The following is a 27,391-nucleotide window of genomic DNA, read 5'->3' as shown; positions in this document are numbered from 1 at the left end:
CACTGCTATGGTTGTCATACAGTGTCATACAGTGGTTTCACTCCTTCCTCCTGGGCCGTGTTCAGAAAGTGGTGGTGGGGGATGAGTGTTCAGACCCCTGGGCTCTCACTTGTGGGGTGCCCCAGGGTTCTGTCCTCTCCCCCATGCTTTTCAACATTTACATGCAGCCACTGGGAGAGATCATCAGGAGGTTTGGGCTGGGTGTTCATCAGTATGCGGATGATACCCAGCTCTACCTCTCTTTTAAATCGGAACCAGTGAAGGCAGTGAAGGTCCTGTGTGAGTGTCTGGAGGCGGTTGGAGGATGGATGGCGGCTAACAGATTGAGGTTGAATCCTGACAAGACAGAAGTACTGTTTTGGGGGGACAGGAGGCGGGCAGGTGTGGAGGATTCCCTGGTCCTGAATGGGGTAACTGTGCCTCTGAAGGACCAGGTGCGCAGCCTGGGAGTCATTTTGGACTCACAGCTGTCCATGGAGGCACAGGTCAAATCTGTGTCCAGGGCAGCTGTTTACCAGCTCCATCTGGTACGTAGGCTGAGACCCTATCTGCCTGCAGACTGTCTCGCCAGAGTGGTGCATGCTCTGGTTATCTCCCGCTTGGACTACTGCAATGCACTCTACGTGGGGCTACCTTTGAAGGTGACTCGGAAACTACAACTAATCCAGAATGCGGCAGCTAGACTGGTGACTGGGGGCGGCCGCCGAGACCATATAACACCGGTCTTGAAAGACCTACATTGGCTCCCAGTACGTTTCCGAGCACAATTCAAAGTGTTGATGTTGACCTTTAAAGCCCTAAACGGCCTCGGTCCAGTATACCTGAAGGAGCGTCTCCACCCCCATCTTTTTGCCCGGACGCTGAGGTCCAGTGCCGAGGGCCTTCTGGCGGTTCCCTCATTGCAAGAAGCAAAGCTACAGGGAACCAGGCAGAGGGCCTTCTCGGTAGTGGCGCCCGCCCTGTGGAACGCCCTTCCAGCAGATGTCAAAGCGATAAACAACTACCTGACATTCAGAAGACATCTTAAGGCAGCCCTGTTCAGGGAAGTTTTTAACGTGTGATGTTTTACTGTATTTTTGGTTTCTATGGAAGCCGCCCAGAGTGGCTGGGGAGGCCCAGCCAGATGGGCAGGGTATAAATAATAAATTATTATTATTATTATTATTGTCTGATGTTCAAGTCTATGTGTCACAGACAGTGTCAAATGTACCCCAAACTAGCTGTTATGGACCTCATGGGGGGTCCCTATTTTATGGCTGAATACAGGTTGGAGCCAGATTTATTGTAGGAACTCTGCTCATGGGCTGTTCCTGCTGCAGGAAGGGAAGGCTACAATTTTGCCGATTCCTCCTTCTCCCTGCAGCACCCTTAAGGTCTGTTCCAGCTTGTCCAGGGCTCTTCCAGGACAATGAAAAAGGTGGCACCATGGGCTGCAAACAGAAGTAGGAACTTGCAAAAATTGCCTCTTCCTCCCTTCCTCCAGCAAGAGCTTCCACTGGATAAAAGGCCCTCCCACAAATGGAGGAGCAACTTGCAGTTTTAGAAAGAAAAGAGAAAGAGTAAAATTAAATTCTGACATTCTACCCTGTGTTTTAATCTTTGGACAGCAAATTTCTAAAATAATTGAGCTTGCAAGAGAAAAGCAAGCATCTGAGCTAAAGGCACTAAAGGAATCCTGGGAAAGGTAGGTAACAAAATAATGTAAGTTTTTTCCAGCGTTTTCATCTACTAATTTTGCATGGCTTAATTTTCGCTTGTGTTTTCCCTGCTCAGACTGGATTGCAGCTGATAGGAAGGGTGCAGTTATTTTGAAACGGCTCAGTGCATGCAGTCCTGGTTGGTGCTAGTCTAGTTCATCTGTCGTTTGGCTGGGCAAGAAATAGAAGGGGTGGTCAGAAGGGATTTGCATGATGTAACCTGCACACAATACCTATGCATTTTCTCTCATTCCACTGGGATCATTTACCTCCGGCAAGGAACATTTTCAGGCCTGTAAACAAAGAGCATTCTGTGGTGCTTCCTTTACTAACCTGTGCTCTATGACTGAAATGATTGAAGACATTAGGTAGACAAGAAGACAGCAATTTACAGAGATAAAAATGTGTTATTGCTGAAATTGATCAACTCTAGGTGATATCTTCCTCTACAGTGACACTAAAGAAATGAAAAAGAAACTAGAGGTGAAAAGATTGGAAAAAATTCAGACCATGGCTAAGAACACAACCGACAAGAGTGCCCAGGAAAGGTACTGTGGCAGACTGATTGTCCTCTTTGGAGTTTGTATCTGCTGAACGCTTTCACAGGGCTGGGCATTAGCTAGAAATAGAGATGGACAAATCTGTCAATTTTGACCCTCTAAGTCATGGGTCAGCAACCTTTTTCAGCCGTGGGCCCGTCCACCATCCCTCAGACCATGTGGTGGGCCAGACTATATTTTTTTGGGGGGGTGGGGGAACAAATTCCTATGCCCCACAAATAACCCAGACATGCATTTTAAATAAAAGGACACATTCCATTCATGTAAAAACATGCTGATTCCCGGGCTGTCCGCGGGCCGGATTGAGAAGGTGATTGGGCTGCATCCAGCCCCCGGGCCTTAAGTTGCCTACCCCTAGTTTTCCTTTTTCCAGTCTTAATTTTAGATCTCCACATTTCTGCAGCAAATTGCAATTTATTTTTTTAATCCTCTTGAAAATTCACCAGTATTTTAGTGCAAATTTATCCTAATAAACACATTTTGGCTCATGCATGCATTTTTGCAAGCAAATCCCAGTAATGTAATGCATTTTAATATTATTTTCACTAATATGTGCATTTTAATGCACCTTTCCCCCCTAATATTTTTGTATATGGTTTGGACAGAGAACTGCTATTGCAAAATTTCGAAAAGTGCACATTTTGAAGGATGGCCATATTTCAGTTTGCATATTGGTTCAAGAAGTGTGAATGAGGTAGTTAAAATGGAAACAAAACAGAATTTCTCCTCCATGCCTAGCTAGAAACAATTTTTTACTTGCAAAGAGCCTAAAACTTAAAAACAGTGTGAGAATTCTGGTATCCTGCTAAACCAATGATGGCTAACCTTTTTTGACCCAAGGGCCACATTCATCCTTGAGCAACCCTCTAGGGGCCACATATCAGCCATGAGTGTGACCCACACACTCTCCCACACATCCTCAGCTGATCTGTGCTTATCACACACGCTTCACATACCCTCTCAGCAATCCTGAAAGACAGTGATTGGCCTAAGGTCCCAAGTGAGTTTCATGGCTGAGTGAAAATTTGAACCTAACCCTCCCTGGTCCTTGTCAGACACGTGTAAGTACTGCACAGCACATTCTCAGGTTACCACAACCCAATTCATTTGTGCAGGTTTCCTTAACTGATACACATTGCTATCATCACCACTACAGGGAAATCCTGTAAATCTATCACTTTAGTGAAATTCTTTACAACACAATGCCTTTTGCTGGCAAATCATGTACCTTTAACACCCTGTCATTTTAATTCTTAACTGGGCATCTGTGATAAACCTCTCAGTCATGACTAACTGAAATGTTTCCCTGCTGAAGGTTATCATTATCAAAGTGTGTTGATAGGGTGGTTTTTTCTCTACAGACTGAAGAGAGAAATCAACAATGCACATATTCAGGAAGTGGTACAGATGGTCAAACAGGTAAGGCTGTCACGAAAACTAGTTGGATAAGGCCTCTGGCAAATCTTAGTCCAATTGTACAACGCAAAAGTACACTCTCGGGATCATTTCACTCAGCTTAGCTTAGGCCCGAACCGTTTATTGGAGGACCTGCACCTTTACCACCCCACTGGAACTTGAAATCTCCTGCTGTGCCTGCCCCCTAGGTCAGGAAGGTGGGTGGCCACAAAGGAGAGAGGTCCTTCTCACGATGACAGTATTAACTAGTTCTTTTTTCTTTTATAGTCCTTGGTTGCAAGCTGCTTTGGATAGCCATTTGCCCAGAAAAGTGGCCTTTAATATTTAAACATTTTAAAAAAATAAATAGCTATGCCTTAGCTGCTAAGAAATCCTGAGTGTGCACTCCTGCTTTGTCAGCTTAACACATTGCTGATGGACCACAGGGATTCATCAGGGGTGTTTCTAGGGGGCGGCCCAGGGGCCTGAGCTCGTCGTCGTCTTCTTTGCTGGGTCCCAGAATTCCTGCCGCTGAATCACTTTTTACTGAGCACACTCCAAAATGCAGTGCTAGTGTGAAATCCCACCCACTCACTAACTCAGTTTGCCCAGAGGCAGTCTATACCATTATGCAAACTTGTGCCATGAGCCTATGCCCCAAGTACCTAGCAATAACATTTGCCGCTTTTATTCTATCTGAAGAAGTGTACATGCACACGAAAGCTTATACCTAGAACAAACTTAGTTGGACTCTAAGGTGCTACTGGACTTTTTTTTTTATTTCGTTTTTATACTGTTGCTTTGAAGATGGTGGCTTTTAAAATACTTTCTTTCCCTGCTTCAAGATGAATGAAAAACAGGCTAGGGATCAAGAAGTACTGGAGAAAAAGCAGGCAGCCTGCCTAGAAGCAATCAAGGAAAAGGAAAACCAGGTAAGAGGATGGGAGAATCAAAGATCTAGAATAGACCCCAGAGATAATTTACTCCAACCCCCTGCTCTAAGAAGTGTCCAGCAGAGAAAGCCAACAATCCTTTTGAAGCCCTAGTTTTGCTATGGAATAGTTGAGGTGAAATGGGTGGTTGACACTATCGCTCCTGAGCATCCTCTCCAGCTTTGTGGCACCCAAGTGGCTGCTTGGCATTCTGGGGAGCTTCAGGCAATGAAGCAAGTCTGACAAAGACTAGAGGGCAAGTGGTGCAAACCTCACTCTGAAGCCAGCTGGGCACTGACTAGTGCACATAAGCATGCAGAAAGGAAACAGCAAATTACCCAGAGTTGGGAGTACCAAGGGGACCATTTGGACTGGGAATGTGGTGTTGGGCAGGGGTCAACAGCACAGCACTCACATACACCAGTGTGCTTGATTGTACTTGCTGTGGTATGTGCTGGAGGTCTCAGCAAATAGCTCAGCAAAATGCACAAAGGACTGTTTGTTGTCCCTGCCTAGCTCCTGTTTGCAATGGTTAAGCCTCTCCTACTCTGAACCTACCCCATCCAACATCCCTGCATTTCAGTGGATGCCAGGATTCGATGCCCACCCTCCTGTGCAGAGCTTCTCTTTGTGAGTTCACTAGTGGCGGATGTTATACCACAACCCCATGGCAGCCATTTTGTGCTTTTCCACACCACAATGACAGCAGCCATTTTGTAACGGTCACCCACAATACTTTCCCAGTATTCCTTATGTGCTCACTGGTTCAAAACGGCTGCTGACCTCTTGTGTAGGGTAAAGTGAGCCCACGTGATTCCAAAATCCCGGTTCCTACCCCCTTCCCCAAAGCTATTGGCTGCCGAGGTGCCTTGCATGAGAGAACTGGCATAAGGTGGGGGGGGGTGTACAAAGTAATCCCTCCCAATCCAAATATGGTCAGCTACTTTTCATAAAAAAATGATCCTAATAGCTCCCCATCACAAAAGTGAGCATGCCTAATTTGGCCCTTAACAACTGAGGCTTTGTAAAACAAAGGCTTCCCCCCCCAGCAGCACCATTTAAAATTCCACAAACAAGCAACTACTGGGCTTCTTCTGAGCATCTGAGCAACATGTGTGTCTCATGTACTGACCTCTCTCTCGGTACAGCTGCAGCAGGAGGCATACGCAGAGTATGAAGGCAAAGTGAAAGCTCTTGGCACAGAAGTGCAAGTTTTAGTGAAGAACTGTGTGAAAGCTGATGCAGCAAAGAAAGAGAACCTATATGCTGCCAGTGAGGGAGGCCAGGAGCTGAAACAACAGCTGCAAGAAAACAACCTGATACCTGTTGCTGAAAGATGTGAAACTCAGACGGCTGAGAATACGGCAGAGGATGAGGAATCTAGCGATATACTGGTGAGCAGGCTGTGAGTCTCTCACCTGACCCTGTTCTTAAGGCACAGATTTTTTTAATGACTCATTTTGTTCCAGACGTTACAGTTCCATAGAACTTAATGGGCTGTCTCTTGTCGCACTTCCATCAGCTCATTGAATCTTTGATTATTGTGATCTGGTAACCCAGATTAGTTTGCATCTACACCGGAGTTTCTATCTTTCAGGATCTGTAGTGACAATATAGGATAGAAATAAACTGTTATATATTGAAGTTCTCACCCTGGCCACCAGGGTGTATTGTGTATATAGTTTGCACTCAGGTCCACTAAGTTAATTTAGGTGGGAAACCCTGGGCTGTTGTTGTTACAATGTTGACAGCCAATAAAAGCAGGCCGGCTGAGCCGTTTGCTGTTCAGTTCAGTTCCAGCTTACTTATAAAGAACTACTTGGAGAAATCTCTGTGTCGTCTGCTATGTCCACCCACTACTTAATATAAACTTTTTAAAAAAAAAAAACAACCCCAAACCTGTAGTCGGAATACAAAAAGAGCTTTGAAGGATCAGAATAAATGTCCAGTTAATTTAGCATCCCATATGCCACAGCAGTTCAACAGTTTTTCCTGGCAGGGCATGAAGGCAATGGCTCTCTCGTAGAGGTGAGGTTTTTTCCTCTTTCAGGGCACAGTTGCCCACCCTACCTGCATCAAAGTCCAAGGGTTTATGACTGGTTTAACGAAAAAAGTGTCTTCTTTGCGGGTAATAGTATGGTCAAAAAGGAGGCCTGAAATAATCCTAGCTACCAGAGCACTCACAGATCAATTGCTACAATCACTAAATCACTTTTTATGCACACTTTACCCCAGGATATGTATTTTTATGCACATTACTTAGTTAGTAAACACTGCACTTTTGACCAAACTGCGGGAGGCAGTGGAAGACAGGAGTGCCTGGCGTGCTCTGGTCCATGGGGTCACGAAGAGTCGGACACGACTAAACGGCTAAACAACAAAAAAACACTGCACTGCAAAATTCAGATAAGTGTAAATTTTGACAGATGACTGCATTTTGGTTCACACATTTTAGAAAGTTTCTGCCCTTCAGATATTTGAAGATAGCTATGCTATTTGAAGAACATCACCACTACTGAACATCTTACGAGCTTTGCATTACTGCCTTGTCTTTCCTTCACACTGCACCAAGCAGTCGGTCAGCAATTTCTAGCAGTTTATTTTTTGTTCGACAAATGAGATACATTCATATTAGCTCGCTAGCCAATCCCTTTCCTTTGTTGGTACCACCTCCTGTGAAATTCCTAAAATCTGTTGTTCAAAGGGCTGTTAACAGCTTCCAGAAAACAGTGCACTGTTTTCACTTGACAAATACTCCGTACCTCCATAGGGCATTACAGGGCTATGAAATTAAATACCATGTTAATTAATCTAGGGATGCTTAGACCGCATGCAAAGTCACCAGAGGGAGACCAGTTTCACCCAAAGGGACCTACAATAACAATTGCAACTGGAAGAATAATAATCACAACTTCAGGGAGTGGCTTTGGGTTCTGCTTCGCTGCTGGGCTCATCGCTGGCATTGCATTCTTTATGACCAAGTTCTGATCAATATCAAAGCACTTGTCAACATTCTCTGCATTGTATACAGCTGAATGAGTGCTGCTACTGGAATAGTATTTAGCCCAGATTAATTTAGATGCAAGGACTAATCACAAGACACTATAGGTGGCATTTATTTAGAGTAGATCCATTGGAAATAATAGACCTGACTTACTGATTGACCAGTTTATATTCTTCAAGAAGCTCAAGGGGACGTACATGATTCCCCCCCCCCTCCAAATTAATCTCCACAACAGCCCTGTGAGGTAGGTTAGGCTGAGAGGCAGCGCCTGGCCCCAGGTCACTCAGTGGCCTTCATAGCTAAGAACCCTGGTCTCTCAGGTCCTAGGGTCTGACTTTCTAACTACTACACTCACTCATTCATTCATTTCAGGGGGTCTACCCTTGAGTAAATCTTACTTGAATGTATTGCAGGGGTTGGACTAGATTACCCTCGTGGATCCTTCCAACGCTACATACAATCCTATGATTCTACGACACCCAATATTTTGTGTGTGCAAGTGCATATGCTCGGTGTATTCATATTGTATCCTAATTTGCAAATGCACAGAGCAATCTCACCTGCCTGGATTGGAGAGGATACATGGTGCAGCAACCACTGGATCCATCACCCTGCTGTCCCATAGGGTGGATGGCAACTAGTTCATTCTTAATTATACCAGCTTCAAGGCTGGTCAATGGGTTTTTTTGCGGGGGAGGGGGGAAGTGGCTGTTCTTCAGATCAACCACCTCCCCAAACATGTTTTGTTCTGGACTCCACCACAAGCACAGCTTTCTGCTGCAGCAGCAGGAAGGGTCCCAGTGGTGGCTGGCTAAGTGAGGGATCCACAGCACCCTATATCCTCCTCTTCCATCCTCCCAGTGAGCACTAGATTGTTCCCTAATAGGCCAACTCTATAGGCAGGAGAAATATGCAAACAGCAATTTATCCTCTTTTCTCCCCCCCCCCCCCACACCTTCATAGACAGAAAGGTTGCTATAGATTCATATTGCTATAGATTCAGATTGTTTTGTAGCAGGCTGGAAAGGAGCAGAAGGCACCTCACCTGATTGCTGGCTTATTAACTTCCTTGTAATTATTTCCATGACACTTTCTCCAAGAGCTTTACAAACACCAGTAAGGAGCCAGAAGCAGATGCCTTAAGCAGAAGCTATTGCTGCGAGGAGACTTTTCAAGCAGTGCGGAGAGTCAGGCAACCAAAACACCAAAAGCAAATGCCCAAGAAAATACCCACTGCAGCGTTAGAAACTCATATATATAAGCTAGGCACCAAATGGCTCCTTAAACGAGGGTTACATTTGCCAAAACAGAATGTCTAGTTGTCATTTGGGGGCCAGTCAGCTCAAAAGTCATATTTTTCAATACAACCTTTAGGTTCCTGAAATTTGTTCCGATTGTGCGGATAAAATATAATGGATAGAATTCTACAGGATGTGTTACTAGTGTGTGAAAACAAGATCCAAGGATCCCCAGGCATGCACCTCCAGATGGTGGAGACGTCAGGCGCCATCCTTGGTGCCCAGGCAGCCTCACTTGATCCCTTGTGGCTTATAGGCACCTGGCCAAATTTGAATGCTGACCCACCAGAATTGATGTGATGCTGACACTGTTCTCATGCTCCAGGCACTCACAGTACAATCCTTTACATGCCTGCTGAGTTCAGTGTAGTTTACTACCAGTGTATAGAACTGAAGCCTGAAAGTCTCCAAAGCATAGCCTTAATAAGAATGGCTAGAACACTATTTTTAAAATGTTTTCATCCCTGGTATGTTGGTCCAAGTCACAGGACCCTGCCAGGTGCTGCTCAGCATGTGGGCTCCACCAATTCACCCTAAAAGGTCCTGCATCTGATGCTAGTGGTGACCTCTGGCCTTTAGCATCCTACCACAAGCATCCCTTTGCATCTGACTGCAGTCATGTGCTGAAAGCTGGTGGGCGCAGAGCTAAGAATTCACCAACAGGCACTGCACACCTGTCATGAGTATCCGGCTGCTGGAGCTGGTTCTTGACACAGGGAAAAGCTGTCTGGCAGCAGCAGCACAACAGCTGCTTGCTGGTGGGATGATGTTGCTTGGCCCTTAGAAACAATGATTAAAGAGGAAAATGCAGCACCTGACATACAGGGGCTCCCACTGAGTTGGTAGATTACCATGCATGTGGAGGTTCCTGCTGAATCTAGCAGGGGACAGAGAACAAGGGAAAACCTCAGTTCTCCTTTAAAATTAAAAAACAGTTTCTAGACCTCATGGGTAAGTTTGCCATTGGCAACTTGGCTGGCAGTAAGAGCACAGGGCTCTGATGTTCAGAGGTGGGTCCTCTATGCACTGCCTGACTCAAGCTGCAAACTCATGCCAGCAGCTGGTGTTGCCTAGCCATGCTCCTCAACACCCATGACATCTCGCTTCCTGACATGTCATGAGTTTTGTGTACTTTCTGTAAGCCAGATAATTGACAGATAGATTCAATTTATGCTGGATTCATCACTAAAATAAAACTACACTACTACTTGCAAAACAGCCTGAATTTCTGCCTTAACCTAAGGCAGTGTTGGTGGACTACGACTCCTGTCATCCCTGACCATTGGCCTGTCAGGAGCTCATCCTACACTTGAGTAGGACCCTGGCAGAGACACATGCCCGACTCGCATGTTCTCTCCCTCCTGGTCTTTCGTTCGGGAGCTTCAAAAGATTTCTTCAGCCCGAACATCACAGTGACCAATGCCAACAGACACCGGCACACTTAGGGATCCGCAGTGTTCACAGTTTGTGTAACCGACCTCAGCAACTCAGCATTTTGGCTAATCTACTTTATTTACATATAAACATACATGGAGAACTGCAACATGGCTCCCTCTCTCTCTAGCATCAGTCAGCAAAGGGAATGAACAAAGGAAATAGTCCCACTTCATGGAAGACAGTAACACAAACATCCTGTCTCCATCACTTCCCACTCTGTGGAGTCAAAACATACATTGTCATATGAAAGACAACAATCCCATGACTGCAGTCACGGAGCAGGAATTCTAACATGGCCATGCTGGCTGGGGCTGATGGGAGTTGTAGTCCAGAAACTCCAGAAGCTCATGGATCTGCCTCACAACAGTGGGAAGCTGGTTACAAAGCTTGGGAGCCATCATCAGAAATGGGCTCCTCTTCACCTGCCAGAATGGGTGGGCCAGGAGAGTGGTTCACCCAGTCTCTTATAGAGAGATTTATGCCTTAATTCTTTTTATGTATGAAATTGTTTTAATTGTTAAATTGCTTCAATTACTTTCATATGAAGCCATTCATAAATGAATGGAAATAAATAAATAAATAAATAAATAAATAATCAGGCTGCAAAAGCAGAATTTTTGAGAGGGCAGCATAGAGATGAAATGAATGCAACTCTGGGCTGGTTCCTCTATGTTTGCTGCATTTCACAACACACAGCAGAAGGTGTGTACAGCCTCCCCTGTAAACCACTGACTTTGAGGTCATATGAAAGGATATGAAAATTTCACCTAGGATGGTGCATTTGCTGCAGGCATCCAGGAGCACCTGCAGGAGGAGGTGAGTACAAGGCAGTCAGGGCAATCGTGGACCACTTTGGATTGTGGATACACCCCTTCTTGCACTGATCCCAGTACTGTTACTAACCATCTGCCCTGCAGGAAAGTCGAGAGCAAAAGACCCGCAGGAGGTGCGTGGGCTACAGGGACTGAATGTACTGCATATACACACATCTGATCCTCTGACAAGCTCATGCAGGAACAAAGGGTGAATTCACACATGCACAGTTGATGGCTGTAACTTTACAGCCACCCAGAGCGTCTTCACATCACCTTAACAAAATAGTGGTCAGAAGTCACAGTTCAGACCTTCTTCACCCCGTGATAAGAACTATCAAGTGTTGTGCAGATAGATTCTGTCCATGGAACCACACACTATCAATGATATCACCTTGAGCCCTGAAAAAGTTCAGGCATAAGGATCCCCCAAGTCATCTTCCAGGGGGCTGGACTTGATTACCCTTTGGGTACCTTCCAACTAAAATTATTTTATTTTATTTTCACGTCTTCCTCCCTCCCTGGAGGATTTCACAACTCGGAGAACACCGTGCGTGTCTTGTTTCAAAAAAATACCGCAATTCCCCGCAGACCTATAGGACAAATACCGTTCCAGTGTTCTTCGGTTTTTAGACTGTTGTCACACTCAGCCAATGGAGATGTGGAGGTGCCACCTTGAACAAGTCCCACGTCACACCATTGAAAGCACACGAATAACAAGGGCAGCGCATCTAGCGCACGACCTTGCCCTGCCTTATTGGAGGTGGGCGGGGAGGCGCTGGAAGGGCTCCGGGAACCGTCGACGACCCAGCCCCGCCGCCCGCCGCCCCAGCGCGCAAACCAGAGCGCGGAGGGGCTTCGGGGGATCTCTCTCTCCTGCCACTCCAAGGCGGCGCTCGCCCTGGCGACTTGAGGCGAGGTTATAAAGCGGCTCCGGGGAGCCGGCGCCTCGAGTCGCCGTCGGGCCATGAGCCGCGCGGGGTACGAGCAGCAAGCCATGCTGCGGCCGCGGGACCTGGGCCCGGGGGCGTCGACGCGCACCTTCCTGGAGGCCATGAGCGCGGGCCGCCTGCACCTGGCGCGCTTCGTGCTGGACGCCGTGGACGGCACCATCGTGGACTGCCGAGCCGACCGCGGGCGCACGCCGCTCATGCACGCCGTGGCGCTCAAGGACCCCGCGTGGCGAGTGGCCTTCGCCCGGCTGCTGCTGGAGCGCCGCGCCGCCGTCGACCTGCGCGACGACGCCGGGCGCAGCGCGCTGAGCCTGGCCTGCGAGCGGGGCTACCTGGACGTCACCAAGCTGCTGGTCCAGTACGGCGCCGACCCGGACGCGGCCGACGCGCGAGGCTGGAACCCGCTCATGTACGCCGCCTGGCAGGGCCGCGCGCCCGTCGTCGAGTGGCTGCTGCGCTCCTTCCGCCGCCTCGGCCTCTGCCTCGAGCGCGCCGACCGCGCCGGCCGCACCGCGCTGCAGCTGGCCGCCAGCGAGGGCCACGGGCGCTGCGTGCGGGCGCTGCGGGCCTCCGGAGCCTTGATCCTCGAGCTGCCCGAGCCGGCGGCGCCCCCCGGCGACGGCCCAGCGGCCCCTCGGTCGCCTCGCGGGGACGGCGGCGCCCACAGGCGGGAGCAGGAGGACGACGACGAGGAGGAGGAGGAGGAGCAGCGGGGCCCAGACGCCGCCGCAGCGCAGCCCGGCTCCGAGGCGGGGAGAGGGGGCGCCTCGCTGCGAGGCCGCCCGCTGATCCGCAGGGCCACGGCGCCCGACTGCCAGAGCCTGCTCGGCTACTAGGCGGCGAGGGCGGGAAGCGCGCGCTGCCCTCGGCTCCGGCTGCGCGTCCCCTCGGCGCGGCCAGCTCCCGCTTCGCCTCGCAGGCCTTGCTTCTGCCCGCGGATTCCGACGTGCCGGCCGCTTCGTCAGCGACCATTTGGACCATTGCATGGTTGCCCGCGGGCGGATTCGGAGCGCCTCCGCCCATCCCGAGGCTCTCCCGATTTCGATGAACAGCACCCGGGAAGCGCAGGTGTTAGCATTTATTTAGTTGAAACAAGCAGCAATGTAATAAGGTGCGATGAATGGTTATTTACTGCTTTCTCTTGTCAAGAATGTTCTAGAATGATTGGGCCTAAGGGTCTCGTCGATTTCAGCAAGAGGGTCGAAGTGTACTTCCTTTAAAATCAACCTAAAAGCACAAAATGTCATTGTCACCTACAACATTCATCAGTTTCCGTTGCCCGACTGGAGTGTTGTTGCCAGAGCTATCTTTGCCCATCTCAAGAATTTATGTACAGTTTTGGGGCAAATCTTGCAAAATGTGCGGGTGGCAAATCTCAGGAGCCTAATCCATGCATGGCAAAGTACCATTTTGTCAAACCCTAATATCTTCCAGCTCTGAAAAAAAATATTGGTATCCTATCGCTGTATAGTATACAGAGAACAGTCAAGTAAAACTAGTGGTGAACCTGGCTAAAAGTGCTGAAAGGTCAGTTCAGGGCATGACAGCAAAATAAAATTTTTGCATTTTCTGAGTATGCTTCTTTCTGTAATGGGTGAAATGGATCAGTGGTCATTTTGGTAAAGAACAAAAGTGTCAATATGATGTCCAGATTGCTACATTTTCATGGCAGTTTCTGTAAGGGCTTCTGAAGAAGATTTTGCACCATGTCTGATTCTTATGAGATGCTTTCGTGTCCACTTATATCTGTGTGGATTTCTTTATCTAAATGGAATTGCACTCGTGTACATTGTCTTTGAATCCAGCAAGCCTTAATAAGATAGAAATTTATTTGTAACTAGATGCCGCATTTGCCTGAAATGATTTCAGTGGAGTGCGTTGGGATGTTTGTGGCCTTTCACTTTTTGTGGCATTTTTTGTTCAAGTTTTATTTATTTAGTGATACTGCATGAACTCTGAAAGTAATGGAAGGACAAACAAGGTGTGAAGTGGGAGTTGTGTGATCAGAGCAGCTGTTATTTAGCTACAGAGGGGGAAAATGATAAGGGCTCATATTGTCCCTGTCTCCCCAGCCCCCTTCTGTGACTAAGGTAAAGGGAAGGTAAAGTTAAGGGAAGGTAAAGGACCCCTGGACAGTTAAGTCCAGTTAACGGCGACTATGGGATTGCGGCGCTTATCTCACTTTCAGGCCGAGGGAGCCGGCATTTGTCCACAGCCTTGACCAGACAGCTTTCTGGTCATGCGACCAGCATGACTAAACCGCTTCTGGCGCAACAGGACACCGTGACGGAAGTCAGAGTGCATGGAAATGCCGTTTACCTTCCTGCTGCAGTGGTACCTATTTATCTACTTGCACTGGCGTGCTTTTGAACTGCGAAGTTGGCAGAAGCAGAGACAGAGCAACAGGAGCTCACCCCATTGCGGGGATTTGAACCACCAACCTTCTAATCGGCAAGCCCAAAGAGGCTCAGTGATTTAGACCACATCGCCACCCGCATCCCAGTTTCAACTGGGTGAGTTATTGGAACACGTTGTTGGTGTTATTGCTTTATTTACATATTTATTTTTTTGTTAGTTAATAGTATATTATTTATTAGGTGGTTGTTAATGTATTCAGATATTTATTTATTTATTTATTTATTTATTGTTGTTGTTGTGGAAGGTTAACCCACCTTCCCTGGTATAACGACCCCAATCCAAATTCTGTTTCTTCAAACAGCTTTTAACAAAAGAAAATTACATTGGGGAATCCAATCCTGGATTTCTCAGGCCCACTGGATTCAACAGTACTCATTTCTGGTTAGACATGGTTTAGCATTGCAGCCTTACTGTCTGGCAGCAGCTCTCCTGGACTCTCAGGCAGGGGGGTCTGTCTGCTACATCACTTGCTACCTGTTTTTTTGTTTGTTTGTTTTGAGATGTCAGATTTAAACTGGGATTTTTTATTGTCAAAACTTAAAAAAAACACACATGGTGGTTAAGTTTTTGAAGAAGGAGGGCAGTGCACTTGAAAAGCACTAACTTGGAAAATTATTAGCAGTTTAGATAATCGTTTTCTTTCATTTTCCTTTCATAACATCTTTGTAAATTGCAGTAGTACGGTTTTCCACTTCAGAAAGAGAGTTGAAGCTGCATTGGTGTCCATCTGATGAGTCTGCAGCTGATCCCCATCTATGAATTTCTTAGAGCCAGGATTCTAGGAGTTGCATTTTAGTAGCATTGACTGCACAATTCAGAAACACATTGTAAAGCTTTGATCCAGGCCATTAAAGGGGACACTGACTGCAAAATGCAGCATAAAAGAAAAAAAATTCCTTCCAGTAGCACCTTAAAGACCAACTAAGTTAGTTGTAGGTCTTTAAGGTGCTACTGGAAGGAATTCTTTTTCTTTTATTTTGTTTTGACTATGGCAGACCAACATGGCTACCTATCTGTAACTGCAAAATGCAGCGTGTAGCAATAACACAATGTCAGTTCCATACCCACTGTTCCAACATACTGGCTTTATTTACTGACAGATGCTCTCACTTGTATGCATTCAGTGTTGAACTTCTGTTATCTACGAAGACTGTGACTTGTTCCTTTTGTTTCTCTTTTTTAAAAGCACATTGTGTTTACAGCAGGATGGACTCAGAATTTTCTTCTTTCAAATGTTGGTTTGTTCTGGTAAAGGGTTATGCAGCTTATCAAGCTGACCTTCTACAGAATGCAATAAAACTAGTTTCTTGCTAATTGTATGGCTCTTTCTTTCTAAGGAATCCATTGCTGAGTAAACATTTCCCCCTGTCTAATTTGGCGGATTAATATTCCACAGCCTTTAAATGTGTTGTAGGAAGAGGAGGTTATTGTTTTGTTTTGGTTATAACTATTTATTTTGTGCTTTTATCCTGTATATTTATCTTGTGAACTGCCCCGAGATCTTCAGATAAAGGGAAATATATAAATTTAATAAATAAAATAAATAATACAATCAGATTATGTGTCCTCAGAAATGACACCCCCTCCCTTTTAGGAATTCAGTGGCAGAGTATCCTCCATATTCATTTTGGGATTACTTTTTGTTTTCATCAGTCACAAGTACGAATGGAAAGATCTGTCCATTTCACTTCTCTCTGTTCCATACTTTTCCAATCTTAAATTCAGGTTATCCACATTTCTGCAGCAATTTGTGATTTTTTTTCCCTTCAGCATTTTAGTGCAAATTTCTCCTAATAAACAAATTTTGGTCTGCACTTTTGACTAAGGTGCACATTTCTGCAAGTGATTTCTTGTAAGACGCATTTATGTTATTTTTCAGCACACTCATTTTTATGCACTTTTGTACAGATTGTTTAATTGGATAACTGTATTGCAAAATTTGGATAGATGCAAATTTCAAAGGATGGCTGTGTTCTGGTCTTCATACCGTTTCAGAAAGTGCAAATTTGGCTCTAAAAGCTAGGTGAATTGAATGTCTCCCCCACCCCTAGTCACAAGCTTTTTTTATTTTCAGAAGATGGCGCCCATTGTCTGCTACTTGGGTTGGATTTTGTAGTTTAAATTCAAACTTTTATGTTTCTGTACAAATGATTTATAGGCACATTCTAGTAAGGTAGTTGTGTGACAAAGGCCACTGAAAACAAAGGAGTTCGACTGATTTACATGGTGTTTGCCATGAAAAGCTTTTGCTAGGTTGTGCTCTGTGTTTTTTCTGTGTTTGTGCAGCCAGAGAAGCTTCTTGGCATCTGACACATCTTCAGAAGAATAAGAGAACATTGAGTTACAGAAACTTGTATTTTGTGGTTGTTAACTGCTGGCGGGTGGGGTGGGGATTTTCCGTAAAAAAAGCTGCATGCTCTTTTTAAAGTAGTGCTGCTTCTATGAATTGTTCCAATTAAAAACAAACAAATAGATCTTCAGGATCTATAATGGAGTGAGGCATCTGCAGAACCTATATTCCCTTGCCTCCAGAGTAAAACAATAGGATCATACCTCGGTCCAGGGGGCCCTTTTTTGAAGATCCCTGTCCTTTCAAATGGCAGGGCTGCACCTGTGCCTCATTACTGCCATCCACTTCCATAATAAAGCACTATTGGCCAAATGGACTTCACACACCCCTCACTGCCTTGTTGGCCATTCTTGACTGAAACTACATGGAACTCATTTGGGCCACTGATTTGTCTGTCAAGTTTATAGGCCTGAAACTTTCTGTGGCAAGTTTTTAAACTCTTGAGTTTAGAACTCTGTGGAGCACTTTGGAATAAGGATAAACACATTTTTCAAAAACATTTCAATATTGCAATGGGTTTATGAATAATCAAAATTGTGTTTTAATTTAAAACAACAAATGCAAACAACTCACGGAAAGGAGAAATATTTGTTTCAGATAATTAAGTTAAAAAGAAGGAAGAAAGAAACCTGGGAGTTTTTTGCACAGGATTCCTGGAACATACAGACATATTTTACAACAAGCTCTCCCCACAATATTTCAAGTTTTTTGTTGTTGCTGTTTTTACACGTTTTCATATGTTTACCACTTGGTGGATTGTGTAAGGGCAGATTCTGAGGCAGTAGAAGTGACACCTGACCCCCCTCCAACCTACCCCTCCCCACTTTCCATAACTCCTGCCCAAATGTATCACAAAACTGAATTCCAGTTATGTTACAACTATGCTCCACACAGTAACACACATAATACAACCTAAACTAATTGGTGCCAACTGATCTGGACATTACACAGATAAGACTTAACCATATAAAATTTCTGCATCAACCTTAGATAAGAATATTAGAAGTGGTCCACCTACATCCAGGAGATTATAGAACCATGAGCACACATTTAAACTCTGTTCCATGCATTTCCCCTATTCTCAACAACATAGGAGGTAGGTAGAGTCTTAACATTCTCACTGGCAAAACAAACATTGTTCAGTGGAATGGGAGAGCTTCAGCATTTTATTGACCTTGCAGCAGAATTCAGAGCTGGTGAAAAACACCCAGCAGCTGCCTCAAGGCCGTATCCTTGGTCAAGTCCAGTGTACTTAGAGGGGCCTTGATATGAGCAAACTGAAGTTCTTATCGGGACAACCCTTGTGCTGCCTTCTACTTCCAGTCTTCGCTGGAGAAGGCACTACGTTTACATGCCGTGGAGTTTCAAGCATCAGGTTCCAGCATCTCTGGAGAAATGTCTGCCATGAAGCGCTGCTTGCCAGCTGGTGTAAGATTGTGAAATGACAGACCATTCTTAAGGTTTGAAAAGCCACAGGCCCCATATTAGTCCCAACTGTAGAAAGAAAGTAAGTCCTGGAAAAATGATTTGAAAGGAAACAAGGTAGACGAGTCTTTTGTAACAGGATCAAGTAGCCCATACATGAGATGAGATGATTGTTTTAGGGAAGCCCATTGCCAAGCTTATGCCATCCAGATGATTTGGACTCCATCTCTCATCAACCCCAGTTATCACAATCCAAATCATCTAAAGGGCACCAAGTTGGAGAAGCCTGTTTTCAGGTTAAAGTAAGGACGTCTACCTTCAAATGTGTTTTAAAGAACAAATACCATCCTGCGAGAGGAATGTTGTTCCAGCGCAGTCAGTAGATGAAGTCTCTGGAGGTCTGCAGGTATGTACAAATCAAGTGGCGAGAATCTTCTTACAAACACCAAACATACTCCTGAAATAGGAACTATCCCAGAAGCTTCACAATATATATATTAAGACTTGTAGGAGTCCAGCTTTTGATTGTCTTCAGCAATGAAAAAGAGAAAAAGGTAAACATTAAAAAGCAGCTCAAGATGGTGAAAATTCCCTCTCGCCTTCTCGGAAAGGACGCTGACAAATTCCAAGCCATGTTTGCGGGGCCAGGCTGCCCTTGATCTGGTAACTCCGAGAGAAAGACTGCATTCGAATGCTATGATATACTAGGTGCTTCTTAAGTTTGGGGTCAGCAGGTGGAGGTCCGTTTCCTATACCGCTGAATAAGGGGCACCAGGCACTCTGGAAGTCCCGTCTGAAGCAAAAAGGGGTGATCAAGGAGTTCTTGGGCTGTTGCTCGCTCTAACGGGTCTCGTGTTAACATCCGTTCCAAGAAGTCTCTTAAAACTGGAGACGTCTGTGAAAACAGAATAATTCAGATAAGCCATTTCAGGGCAGGAGGGTGGATGAAGGACAGTATACACAGTTAATAAATAACAACCAGTAGTAGTACTTAAGGACATATTTAAATATACAGACTCTGCAAATGATGCTTGTGTGGAAAATGTCCTCCCCTATGTTGTTTCAGGTGATCGTGCTACTTGACTAAAATGCGATTGATAACATGATCTAAGCAAAAAGTGGAACCAATGGGCTCAGGAAGCATTTTACTAACTAGCAGCCTTGGTCAGGTCCAGCGTTTGATTTAAGATGCAGCGGTGTTCACAAACCTTTTATTGTGAGAGGCATTTCTTGTACCAGCCACTAGATGCCAGCACCAGCCTATAGAACCAAAAGCTGAAATCAATACTAACTTCTTGATTCTGAGTCTGAACAAATCTCAAGTACAGTGGTACCTCTGGTTACATACTTAATTCGCTCCGGAGGTCTGTTCTTAACCTGAAACTGTTCTTAAAATGAAGGACCACTTTAGCTAATGGGGCCTCCCGCTGCCGCTGCACCGCCGCTGCACGATTTCTGTTCTCATCCTGAAGCAAAGTTCTTAATCCGAGGTACTATTTCTGGGTTAGCGGAGTCTGTAACCTGAAGCGTATGTAACCTGAAGCGTATATAACCCGAGGTACCACTGTAGTCAGTATAAAAGGTGGGATACATAGACACAAAGGATGCAACTATCATAAAGCAACAGCTCAATTGTACTTGGGTTCTATGGCCCAATTTTCAGGGAGCAGGAGCTGCACTTAAATGTTCTCCGTGGCAGTTTCAAATATCACAGGATCCTTCAACATGGAAAGAACTTCCACACAGGGGGAAAATAGGGCAAATCCACATATATTACCTTGCATGCCAATAACATGTGCCTTTGTTTCACTGTGCAGATCTGCTACATAAGACGTATGTGAGATTATCATAAGCAACCACCTGTACTGGTTTTTTCATGCCTTTCCGCGTACAACCAGATTCTATGAAGTACCTGGCTGTGACATTTCTTACAAACTGACTGACCTTATGAGAATTCTTTATTTTGGGAGGAGGGCTGTCACGGAGCCTCTTCATTGCTTGGACTGGAGAATCGCTGAAATAAGGGGGTTCTCCATCCACCATCTCGATCACCATGATTCCCAAAGACCAGATGTCTACCTGCAGAAGCAAAATATTGCATCAGTACAGATGGCCTGTAGAAAGATACCCTATGGTCCTCTGGCGTTTACAGAACTTCTTACCTGTGAAGCAGACTAGCAAAGAGGTACTGGGGGCCTTATATCAGCAAAGAACCTGAAAGGCTGAATCAGGAGTGGGAAAACTGTGGCTGCCCAGATGTTGTTGGACTCCAACACCCATCATACTTGACTACTGGGTAGACTGGCTGGAGCTGATGGGAGTTGGAGTCCAAAAACAACTGGTTCCCCCCTGTAATATCTTAAAGGACTCATCCAACCTCCAAATTATAGCACAAAAGCATCGCTTCACAATGTTCCTCTTAGGACTGTCATTACCTTTCCTCTTTGCTTTTACACACAAATACACACTCATCCAAAACTTCCAAGTTCTGCTAAAGAATAATAATAATAAGTAATCATATTTTGTTAAATAGGAAAGTTGCCTACTTCCATGTTTTATTCTGGTTTTGTGGGCTTGAGTTTGCTACTTTTAGACTTCCAAAGCTGTGAGAGCAGTTTTATATTCATGCTAACCTTTCACTGGGGTGGAGATGTAAGTGCTGCTGGAATTAACGCAAAAGCAACACAATCCAGATTCTTGCATCCTACCATCAAGCACGGCTCCCATCGTGGTGGGCCACACACTTCACAAGTAACGTGGCAGAGAGCAGGAAACACTGAGGCATGCTAGGTCAGATACACCTATGTATGTCCAGGAATTGGTTTCAGAAAGCATCGTAAACCAGGTTTAAATGGATATGTCCTGCTCATTTGCTGCCTCTCTTGCAGTCCAGGAATGATAGTTACCTCTGTGGTGTATGGAGACCTTGAAATAACTTCCGGAGCCATCCAGTACGGTGTCCCCACTAAGGACTTCCTTTTGGGGACGTCCTTACTGATTTGAGCACAGAAGCCAAAGTCAGAGAGTTTCACCTATCCCAAAGAAGCAAAACGTTACCCTAAAGTTACCAGGAAAATAAAATGGGGCAAAGGGGCAAATAAAGCAGGTTGTAGGAAAACCTGGAGGCAGCCTGGGTCCAGGGATGCCAACTTGAATGTTGGGGTGGGGTGGGGACAGGTAAGCCACACCCCACATAATCACAAGGCACAGCACATGCACACCATTTGAATAGCAATGCCCATCAACTTGGGGGGGGGCAACCCCCTAAAATATTTTATTGGGAGGGCCAAAAGGACCTCAGTCCCTAGGACAGGCATCCCCAACCTGTGGCCCTCCAGATGTTTTGGCCTACAACTCCCATGATCCCTAGCTAGCAGGACCAATGGTCAGGGATGATGGGAATTGTAGTCCAAAACATCTGGAGGGCCACAGGTTGGGGATGCCTGCCCTAGGAGTTGGTTCCTATGCCTGGGTTGCAGGAGTAGGAGGTGTAAAGCGGGCAAAAAGTGAACATATGAAACTACAGTCAAACCTCGGTTGTCAAACGTAATCCATTCCGGAAGCCTGTTCAGCTTCCGAAATGTTTGACAACCGAGGCACGGCTTCTGATTGGTTGCAAGAGCTTATTGTACTCAAGTGGAAGCCGTGTCAGACGTTCAACTTCCAAAAACATTTGAAAACCGGAGCATTTACTTCTGGGTTTTCAGCGTTCGGGAACTAAAACGGAGCCATTTGGGAACCAAGGTTTGACAAACCCTTGGCTAGCCTAGTGCTGTCTATGCTGAGCAGCAGGAGAATATCCAAGTCCTTGGACAAAAGCAGGGGTAGCCAACTTGGTGCCCTCCAGATGTTGTGGACTAAAAACCCCATCATCTCCAAGCAGCATGGTAATTAATTATTATTATTATTTATTTATTTATTTATTTATTTCTACTCCACCAATCTGGCTGGGTTTCCCCAGCCACCCTGGGCAGCTTTCAACAGAACATTAAAAACAGAATAAAACTTCAAACATTAAAAACTTCCCTAAACCGGGCTGCCAGGAATCATGAGAGTTGTAGCCCAAGATGTCTGGAGCTTCATCACGTTGGCTGCCCCTGGGCAAAACTCTTGCTCAAACTGCTGCCTGAGGACCATAGTAGACTATGAGATTAACAAGACGCCCAGGCAATTGCTAAAGGTCAAGTGTGGGCATGAGAGACCTGATCCGACTGGGACCCTGCCGCAGAGGGAATGGGGCTTCAACCTTTGGCCTGACCCCTCCTGCTGGGGTTCAAATCTGGACTGGGCCCTCTGCTGCCTGCTATTTTCTTGGCATGGGGGGAGCCCCCACTTGCTCCAATGGGAGGTGTGCACCCCACGACATGCAGGTACAGAAGGCCCAATCTGGACTGGGAACACAGGGAGGCAAAGAGTTAAAGCCTCCTAATCCCACCACATACATTGGGTTCTTGATCTGGATGCCCCCCAAAGATGCTTGCAATTTACTTTTTAAAGCCATTTGCAATTGCTAATTCATGTGGAATGGATGTCCACTGTGGGCCTGAAATCTATCTTAAACTACAGAATGAATGTGTGACTTTCAGTGCACAAAACCTGCTATGGCACAGGGGAGCTGGAGAGAGGGCTTTGCAAAGCGTTGTCAGGGAAGAGAGAGAAGAGCCCAAACTGCGAAGGAATTCTTACCCTTCCATCAAGGGTCAGGAGAATGGAGTCACTCTTAATGTCTCTGTGAATCACACCTTCGGAATGCAGGTAAGCCAGTGCCTGCAGAACTGACTCACACACTGTAGCAATTTGCTCTTCATTCAGCCTGAAACAAGAAGCAAAAATAAAAAAAATCAGAAGTCATTTTCTTTCATGGAGCAGAAGCAATTGAATATCCAATTATGTCTGATGGCATGAGGTTTAAGTGAACTTCCTGCTCCGTCCAGAGTATCGGAGCTTGTAGTGGAATGGTGGTAGCCACAACCATTGATTTAGAAAAGGATTAGACAAATCCATGAAGTACGGGGCCTGCAGTGACTGGAATAGGTGTGTGGAAGTTTCATATACAAAAGACGCTTGCAGAATTCCAGAATTTTGTGGGAAGGATTCATAGAATCATAGAATTGAAGAGTTGGAAGGGACCCTGAGGATCATCTAGTCCAGGGGTCAGCAACCTTTTTCAGCCGTGGGCCGGTCCATTGTCCCTCAGACCATGTGGTGGGCTGGACTATATTTTGAAGGAAAAAAATGAACGAATTCCTATGCCCCACAAATAACCCAGAGGTGCATTTTAAATAAAAGCATACGTTCTGTTCATGTAAAAACACACTAATTCCCGGACCATCCGTGGGCCGGATTGAGAAGGCGATTGGGCCAAATCCGCCCCCCCCCCGGGCCTTAGGTTGCCTACCTCTGATCTAGTGCAACCCCCTAATATGCAGGAATATGCAGCTGTTCCATAGAGGAATCAAACCTGCAACCTTGGCATTATCAGCACCACGCTCTAACCAACAGAGCTATCCATAATTAAAGCGAATTAAAGTGCTCTGTGGCCCTAGCACAACAAATGCACTGTAAAAAAGAAATAGATTTTTTTGGGAGGAGGAGTAGGAAAGTAGAGAAATGCACTGAAAAGTGTGGGATAAACAGATGATTAATGACAGACATACTGTATACTGTAAACACCCCACAAGGAAATCAGAATGAATGCTCATTGTCGTATAACCTCTCCTCGAACAAACGGGAACAAATGCTCAATGAAGGCAAGACATAGTCTAACCCCCATGTAAGTTTTGTGCAAGCAAACCAGGTTGGGGCAGCATGCTGGAGTCACACAATATCACCTTTATACATTGCACCAGTGGGAAACTGCCAATGTAGAATTTATTAGCAAATCTAACACTGTAGAACTTGAGCTCAACAAATCCTGGGAGTGGGCAGCTTGCGACAGAAAGTAATTGTCCCTCTTTGTGTTTTTATTTACATTACTGATCTTGCTAGGCCTATTCATTCCCAGTGGCTGCTAGCTGCGTGTGGCTGATGGGACCTTGTGTTTATTGGACTGCGTTCTTATTTATTCTCACAGTGGCCAATCGGATGCCTATGAGAAGCAACAGCACACACCTTATTTGTGCTCTCCTGAAAGTGGCATTCAGAGGGATATGCTGCCTCTAACAGTGGAGATAAGACACAGATACCAGGGCCAGTACTTCTTGATAGCCCCATGCTCCATGAATTTGTCTTATGCTCTGACGGAAGCTATCATTTATTTATTACATCTGTATCCTGCCTTTCCTCAAGTATCTCGAGCCAATTTACATGGTTCCTCGTCATTCTATTCTTACAACAACCCATTGAGATTGATCAGGCTGAGAGACGGTTACTGGCCCAAGGCTGGGTATGTTTAGCCTGACTAAGAGGAGACTGGGACGCGGGTGGCACTGTGGGTTAAACCACAGAGCCTAGGACTTGCCAATCAGAAGGCTGGCGGTTCAAATCCCCATGACGGGGTGAGCTCCCATTGTTCGGTCCCTGCTCCTGCCAACCTGGCAGTTTGAAAGCACGTCAAAGTGCAAGTAGATAAATAGGTACCGCTCTGGCAGGAAGGTAAACAGCGTTTCCATGCGCTGCTCTGGTTCGCCAGAAGCGGCTTAGTCATGCTGGCCACATGACCCGGAAGCTGTACGCCGGCTCCCTCAGCCAATAAAGCGAGATGGGCGCCACAACCCCAAAGTCGGTCACGACTGGACCTAATGGTCAGGGGTCCCTTTACCTTTATCTTTAAGAGGAGACTGAGAGGAGATAGGATAGCCATCTTCAAATATCTAAAGGGCTGTCACATGGCAGAGGGAACAAGCGTGTTTTATCCTGCTCCAGAGGGCAGGGTGGTGAACCCAAACTAATGACTTCAGGTAACAAGAAGGGAGTTTCCAACTAAACATCAGGAAGAACTTTCTGTTGGTAAGAGCTGTTCGACAGTGGAACAGTCTCCCTCAGGAGGTTGTTAAGCAGAGGTTGGATGGCCATCTGTCATGGATGCTTTTGTTGAGATTCCTGCATTGCAGGGGGTTAGACTAGATGACCCTCGGGGACTCTTCCAATTCTATAGTTCTATGATATTTTAGGCAGGAAAGGTGGGAAGAAATGAGGGGTTTTTTTAACCTACCTGATTTGGGACAGAATATCCGTGAGGGCTCCTCCCTGGAGAAATTCCATCAGCACCCAGAGCTCATCACCAACCAGATAGCTTTTGTACATCTCCACCACATTGTCATGTTGGTAGTCTCTCATTATCACCACCTGAGAAAGATGCGGATAGACATGGAACTGAGGCTTGCATCCAGTGCAGTGCAAAGTAACTATCAGTGCAAGGATTTCTGTGTGCGCAATGGGACTTTCCATCAGATACAGTTTGCACAAAGCAAACTGGATCACCAAACAATGCAACCACACAACCTCAAAAATAAACCCCAAACATTTACATCCCAAACGCCGCAGATCAATGGCCTGCCTGGAATATTCACTGTCTTCATTCATCTCCCTACTCTATACTAGCTACTATCACCCTCTTTTGTAATCTGGCCCATATTCGCTTTGTCGACTGCCTTTAGAAATACAGGACCAGTTAGGCATGTTTTAGTCCCATTGAAATCACTAGGGCAATTTAGTCATGTCTAACTCAAATCCCTTTGATTTCAGTGGACTAAAGCTCAGCTAACTTAAATCTGGATCCACCCCATTCAGTATTCCTTGCCATCTCATTCATCTCTTCCCTCATCTAGTCACCTCATTGAAAAGGAGCTCTCGTCGCTGCTGCTTCCGCAAGTCCATCATCTTCACTGCCACCTGCCGTCCAGAATGCTTCTCACGTGCAATGCAGACGATACCTGTAGACCCCTCCCCAATCTTAACATAGTTTTCCAGCATCGTCCTGGGGTCGCCTTGGTCCACCACCATCCTCAAAGCAGCTTTGAACTGCTCGTGAGTGACAACAACCGGATCCTCACTGGATGGCTGGGCTTTCGAGTCCAAGGGAAGGTGGAGGTTGCTGGAGCTGGTTTGGGTGTGTCTGTTCCGGGGGGAGCCCGCGGGCGACGGCCGGCCTGGAGGCAGGGCCGCTGCAGTCTCTGTGGTCGGGGATTTCTGAGGGGTCCCAGCTTCTGAAATCCGAGCGTACTCTGGCGCTGGCTGGTCCGAGGGAAGGGACTGGGACTTGGCAGCAGGGCTGTGCGGTGAACCCCAGTGCTGCGGCGGTCGGTAGAAAGGACTGGGCTGGAGGAGAGCAGGAGAAAATGGCATTATTAGGAGGGCTATCAAGTCAGTTTTACAAAATCTCAGTCCATTTCTCAAATGAATTTCTGTTGAATCGTTAATTGCTTAAGGGTGAAATCTGAACCTGCTTTGCCCTGGGATGGAGGGCACGGATTGGGTGGAAGGGTCCCCTGGTCCAGCCCTGCTGGGTTCCACTGGCTCCTACCTGTGGAGTGATGCAAAGCTCTTCATCCCACCTGCTGAATGGGCAGGCAAGCAGGAGTATCACTGGCATGAGCCCCATGGTTGGTAGCCAGCAAAAAGCCACAAGTGGTGTGTTCTGAGGGCGAGGTGGGGCTGATCCCAGGCAAGCCCCCACGCCCAATGCATCAGGCCCAGTCACAGCACTTTGCTTATCTCTCCCATCCCGCTGTGGCTGGCATGCACAGCAAGACCAGGGGAGATCTGTGACCTTGTGTGATGTCCACAGGGGAGCCAGATTCTCCTGCTCCTCTGCAATTTGAAAAATGAAAAACTATACCCAAGGCTGTTTCAGGATGAACTACATGAAGTTTGTAATAGCAACAAACAAGCCCAAATGGTTCTTAGCTTACTGGTTGTGATTTCTTTGGTGTGATACAAATTGCAATCTCTTGTTTAGATGTAACACTAAGTCAGCAGTTTGTTTCCTTTCCACGCTAGCAGGGATGAGTGAAAAGGCTCAGACAGGTGAATTCACAGGAAATGGTTAAGTATGGTTTACCATGGCATGTGAATGAGGTCACTGATTTACAGTGACACACCACACCAAATGTACACATCTCTATTAGCAAAGTGCTGGTTATGCTTGGAAAGGGGAGATTTGTGTTTTC

The 27,391-nt window shown here is 46.1% G+C and overlaps 3 protein-coding genes across 14 annotated transcripts in view; 2 read left to right on the top strand and 1 right to left on the bottom strand.

The window, feature by feature from the left end:
- Positions 1 to 6,412, top strand: part of PLCB2 (phospholipase C beta 2) — a 52,592-nt gene extending 46,180 nt beyond the window's left edge. For all 3 annotated transcript variants that reach the window (XM_081858842.1, XM_081858844.1, XM_081858843.1), the window contains 5 exons: positions 1,608 to 1,684; positions 2,150 to 2,245; positions 3,619 to 3,676; positions 4,498 to 4,584; positions 5,733 to 6,412. In XM_081858842.1, coding sequence (XP_081714968.1) covers positions 1,608 to 1,684; positions 2,150 to 2,245; positions 3,619 to 3,676; positions 4,498 to 4,584; positions 5,733 to 5,993 — 579 coding nt within the window. In that variant the 3' untranslated portion in view covers positions 5,994 to 6,412. The remainder of the gene's footprint in view (positions 1 to 1,607; positions 1,685 to 2,149; positions 2,246 to 3,618; positions 3,677 to 4,497; positions 4,585 to 5,732) is intronic.
- Positions 6,413 to 10,136: 3,724 nt separating this feature from the next.
- ANKRD63 (ankyrin repeat domain 63) lies at positions 10,137 to 13,658 on the top strand. Its single transcript, XM_081869467.1, has one exon. It carries the CDS (start codon positions 12,103 to 12,105, stop codon positions 12,922 to 12,924), a length of 822 nt encoding a protein of 273 aa, XP_081725593.1. The 5' UTR covers positions 10,137 to 12,102; the 3' UTR covers positions 12,925 to 13,658.
- A 3,715-nt stretch (positions 13,659 to 17,373) lies between these two features.
- The window catches only part of LOC309341544 (serine/threonine-protein kinase PAK 6-like), a 46,369-nt gene continuing 36,351 nt past the window's right edge, over positions 17,374 to 27,391 (bottom strand). For all 10 annotated transcript variants that reach the window (XM_081861145.1, XM_081861147.1, XM_081861146.1 and 7 more), the window contains 6 exons: positions 26,055 to 26,540; positions 25,435 to 25,568; positions 22,968 to 23,094; positions 21,188 to 21,313; positions 20,226 to 20,360; positions 17,374 to 19,176 (listed from right to left, as the gene is read on the bottom strand). In XM_081861145.1, coding sequence (XP_081717271.1) covers positions 19,009 to 19,176; positions 20,226 to 20,360; positions 21,188 to 21,313; positions 22,968 to 23,094; positions 25,435 to 25,568; positions 26,055 to 26,540 — 1,176 coding nt within the window. In that variant the 3' untranslated portion in view covers positions 17,374 to 19,008. The remainder of the gene's footprint in view (positions 19,177 to 20,225; positions 20,361 to 21,187; positions 21,314 to 22,967; positions 23,095 to 25,434; positions 25,569 to 26,054; positions 26,541 to 27,391) is intronic.

This window comes from Podarcis erhardii (genome assembly GCF_964252035.2).
Source record: "Podarcis erhardii genome assembly, chromosome: 1".
Lineage (NCBI taxonomy): Eukaryota > Metazoa > Chordata > Lepidosauria > Squamata > Lacertidae > Podarcis > Podarcis erhardii.
This window is presented reverse-complemented; position numbering and strand designations above follow the sequence as displayed.

Excerpts from the sequence above, each read along its gene's own strand:
- ANKRD63 (XM_081869467.1), top strand. The coding sequence starts at position 12,103 with ATGAGCCGCGCGGGGTACGAGCAGCAAGCCATGCTGCGGCCGCGGGAC.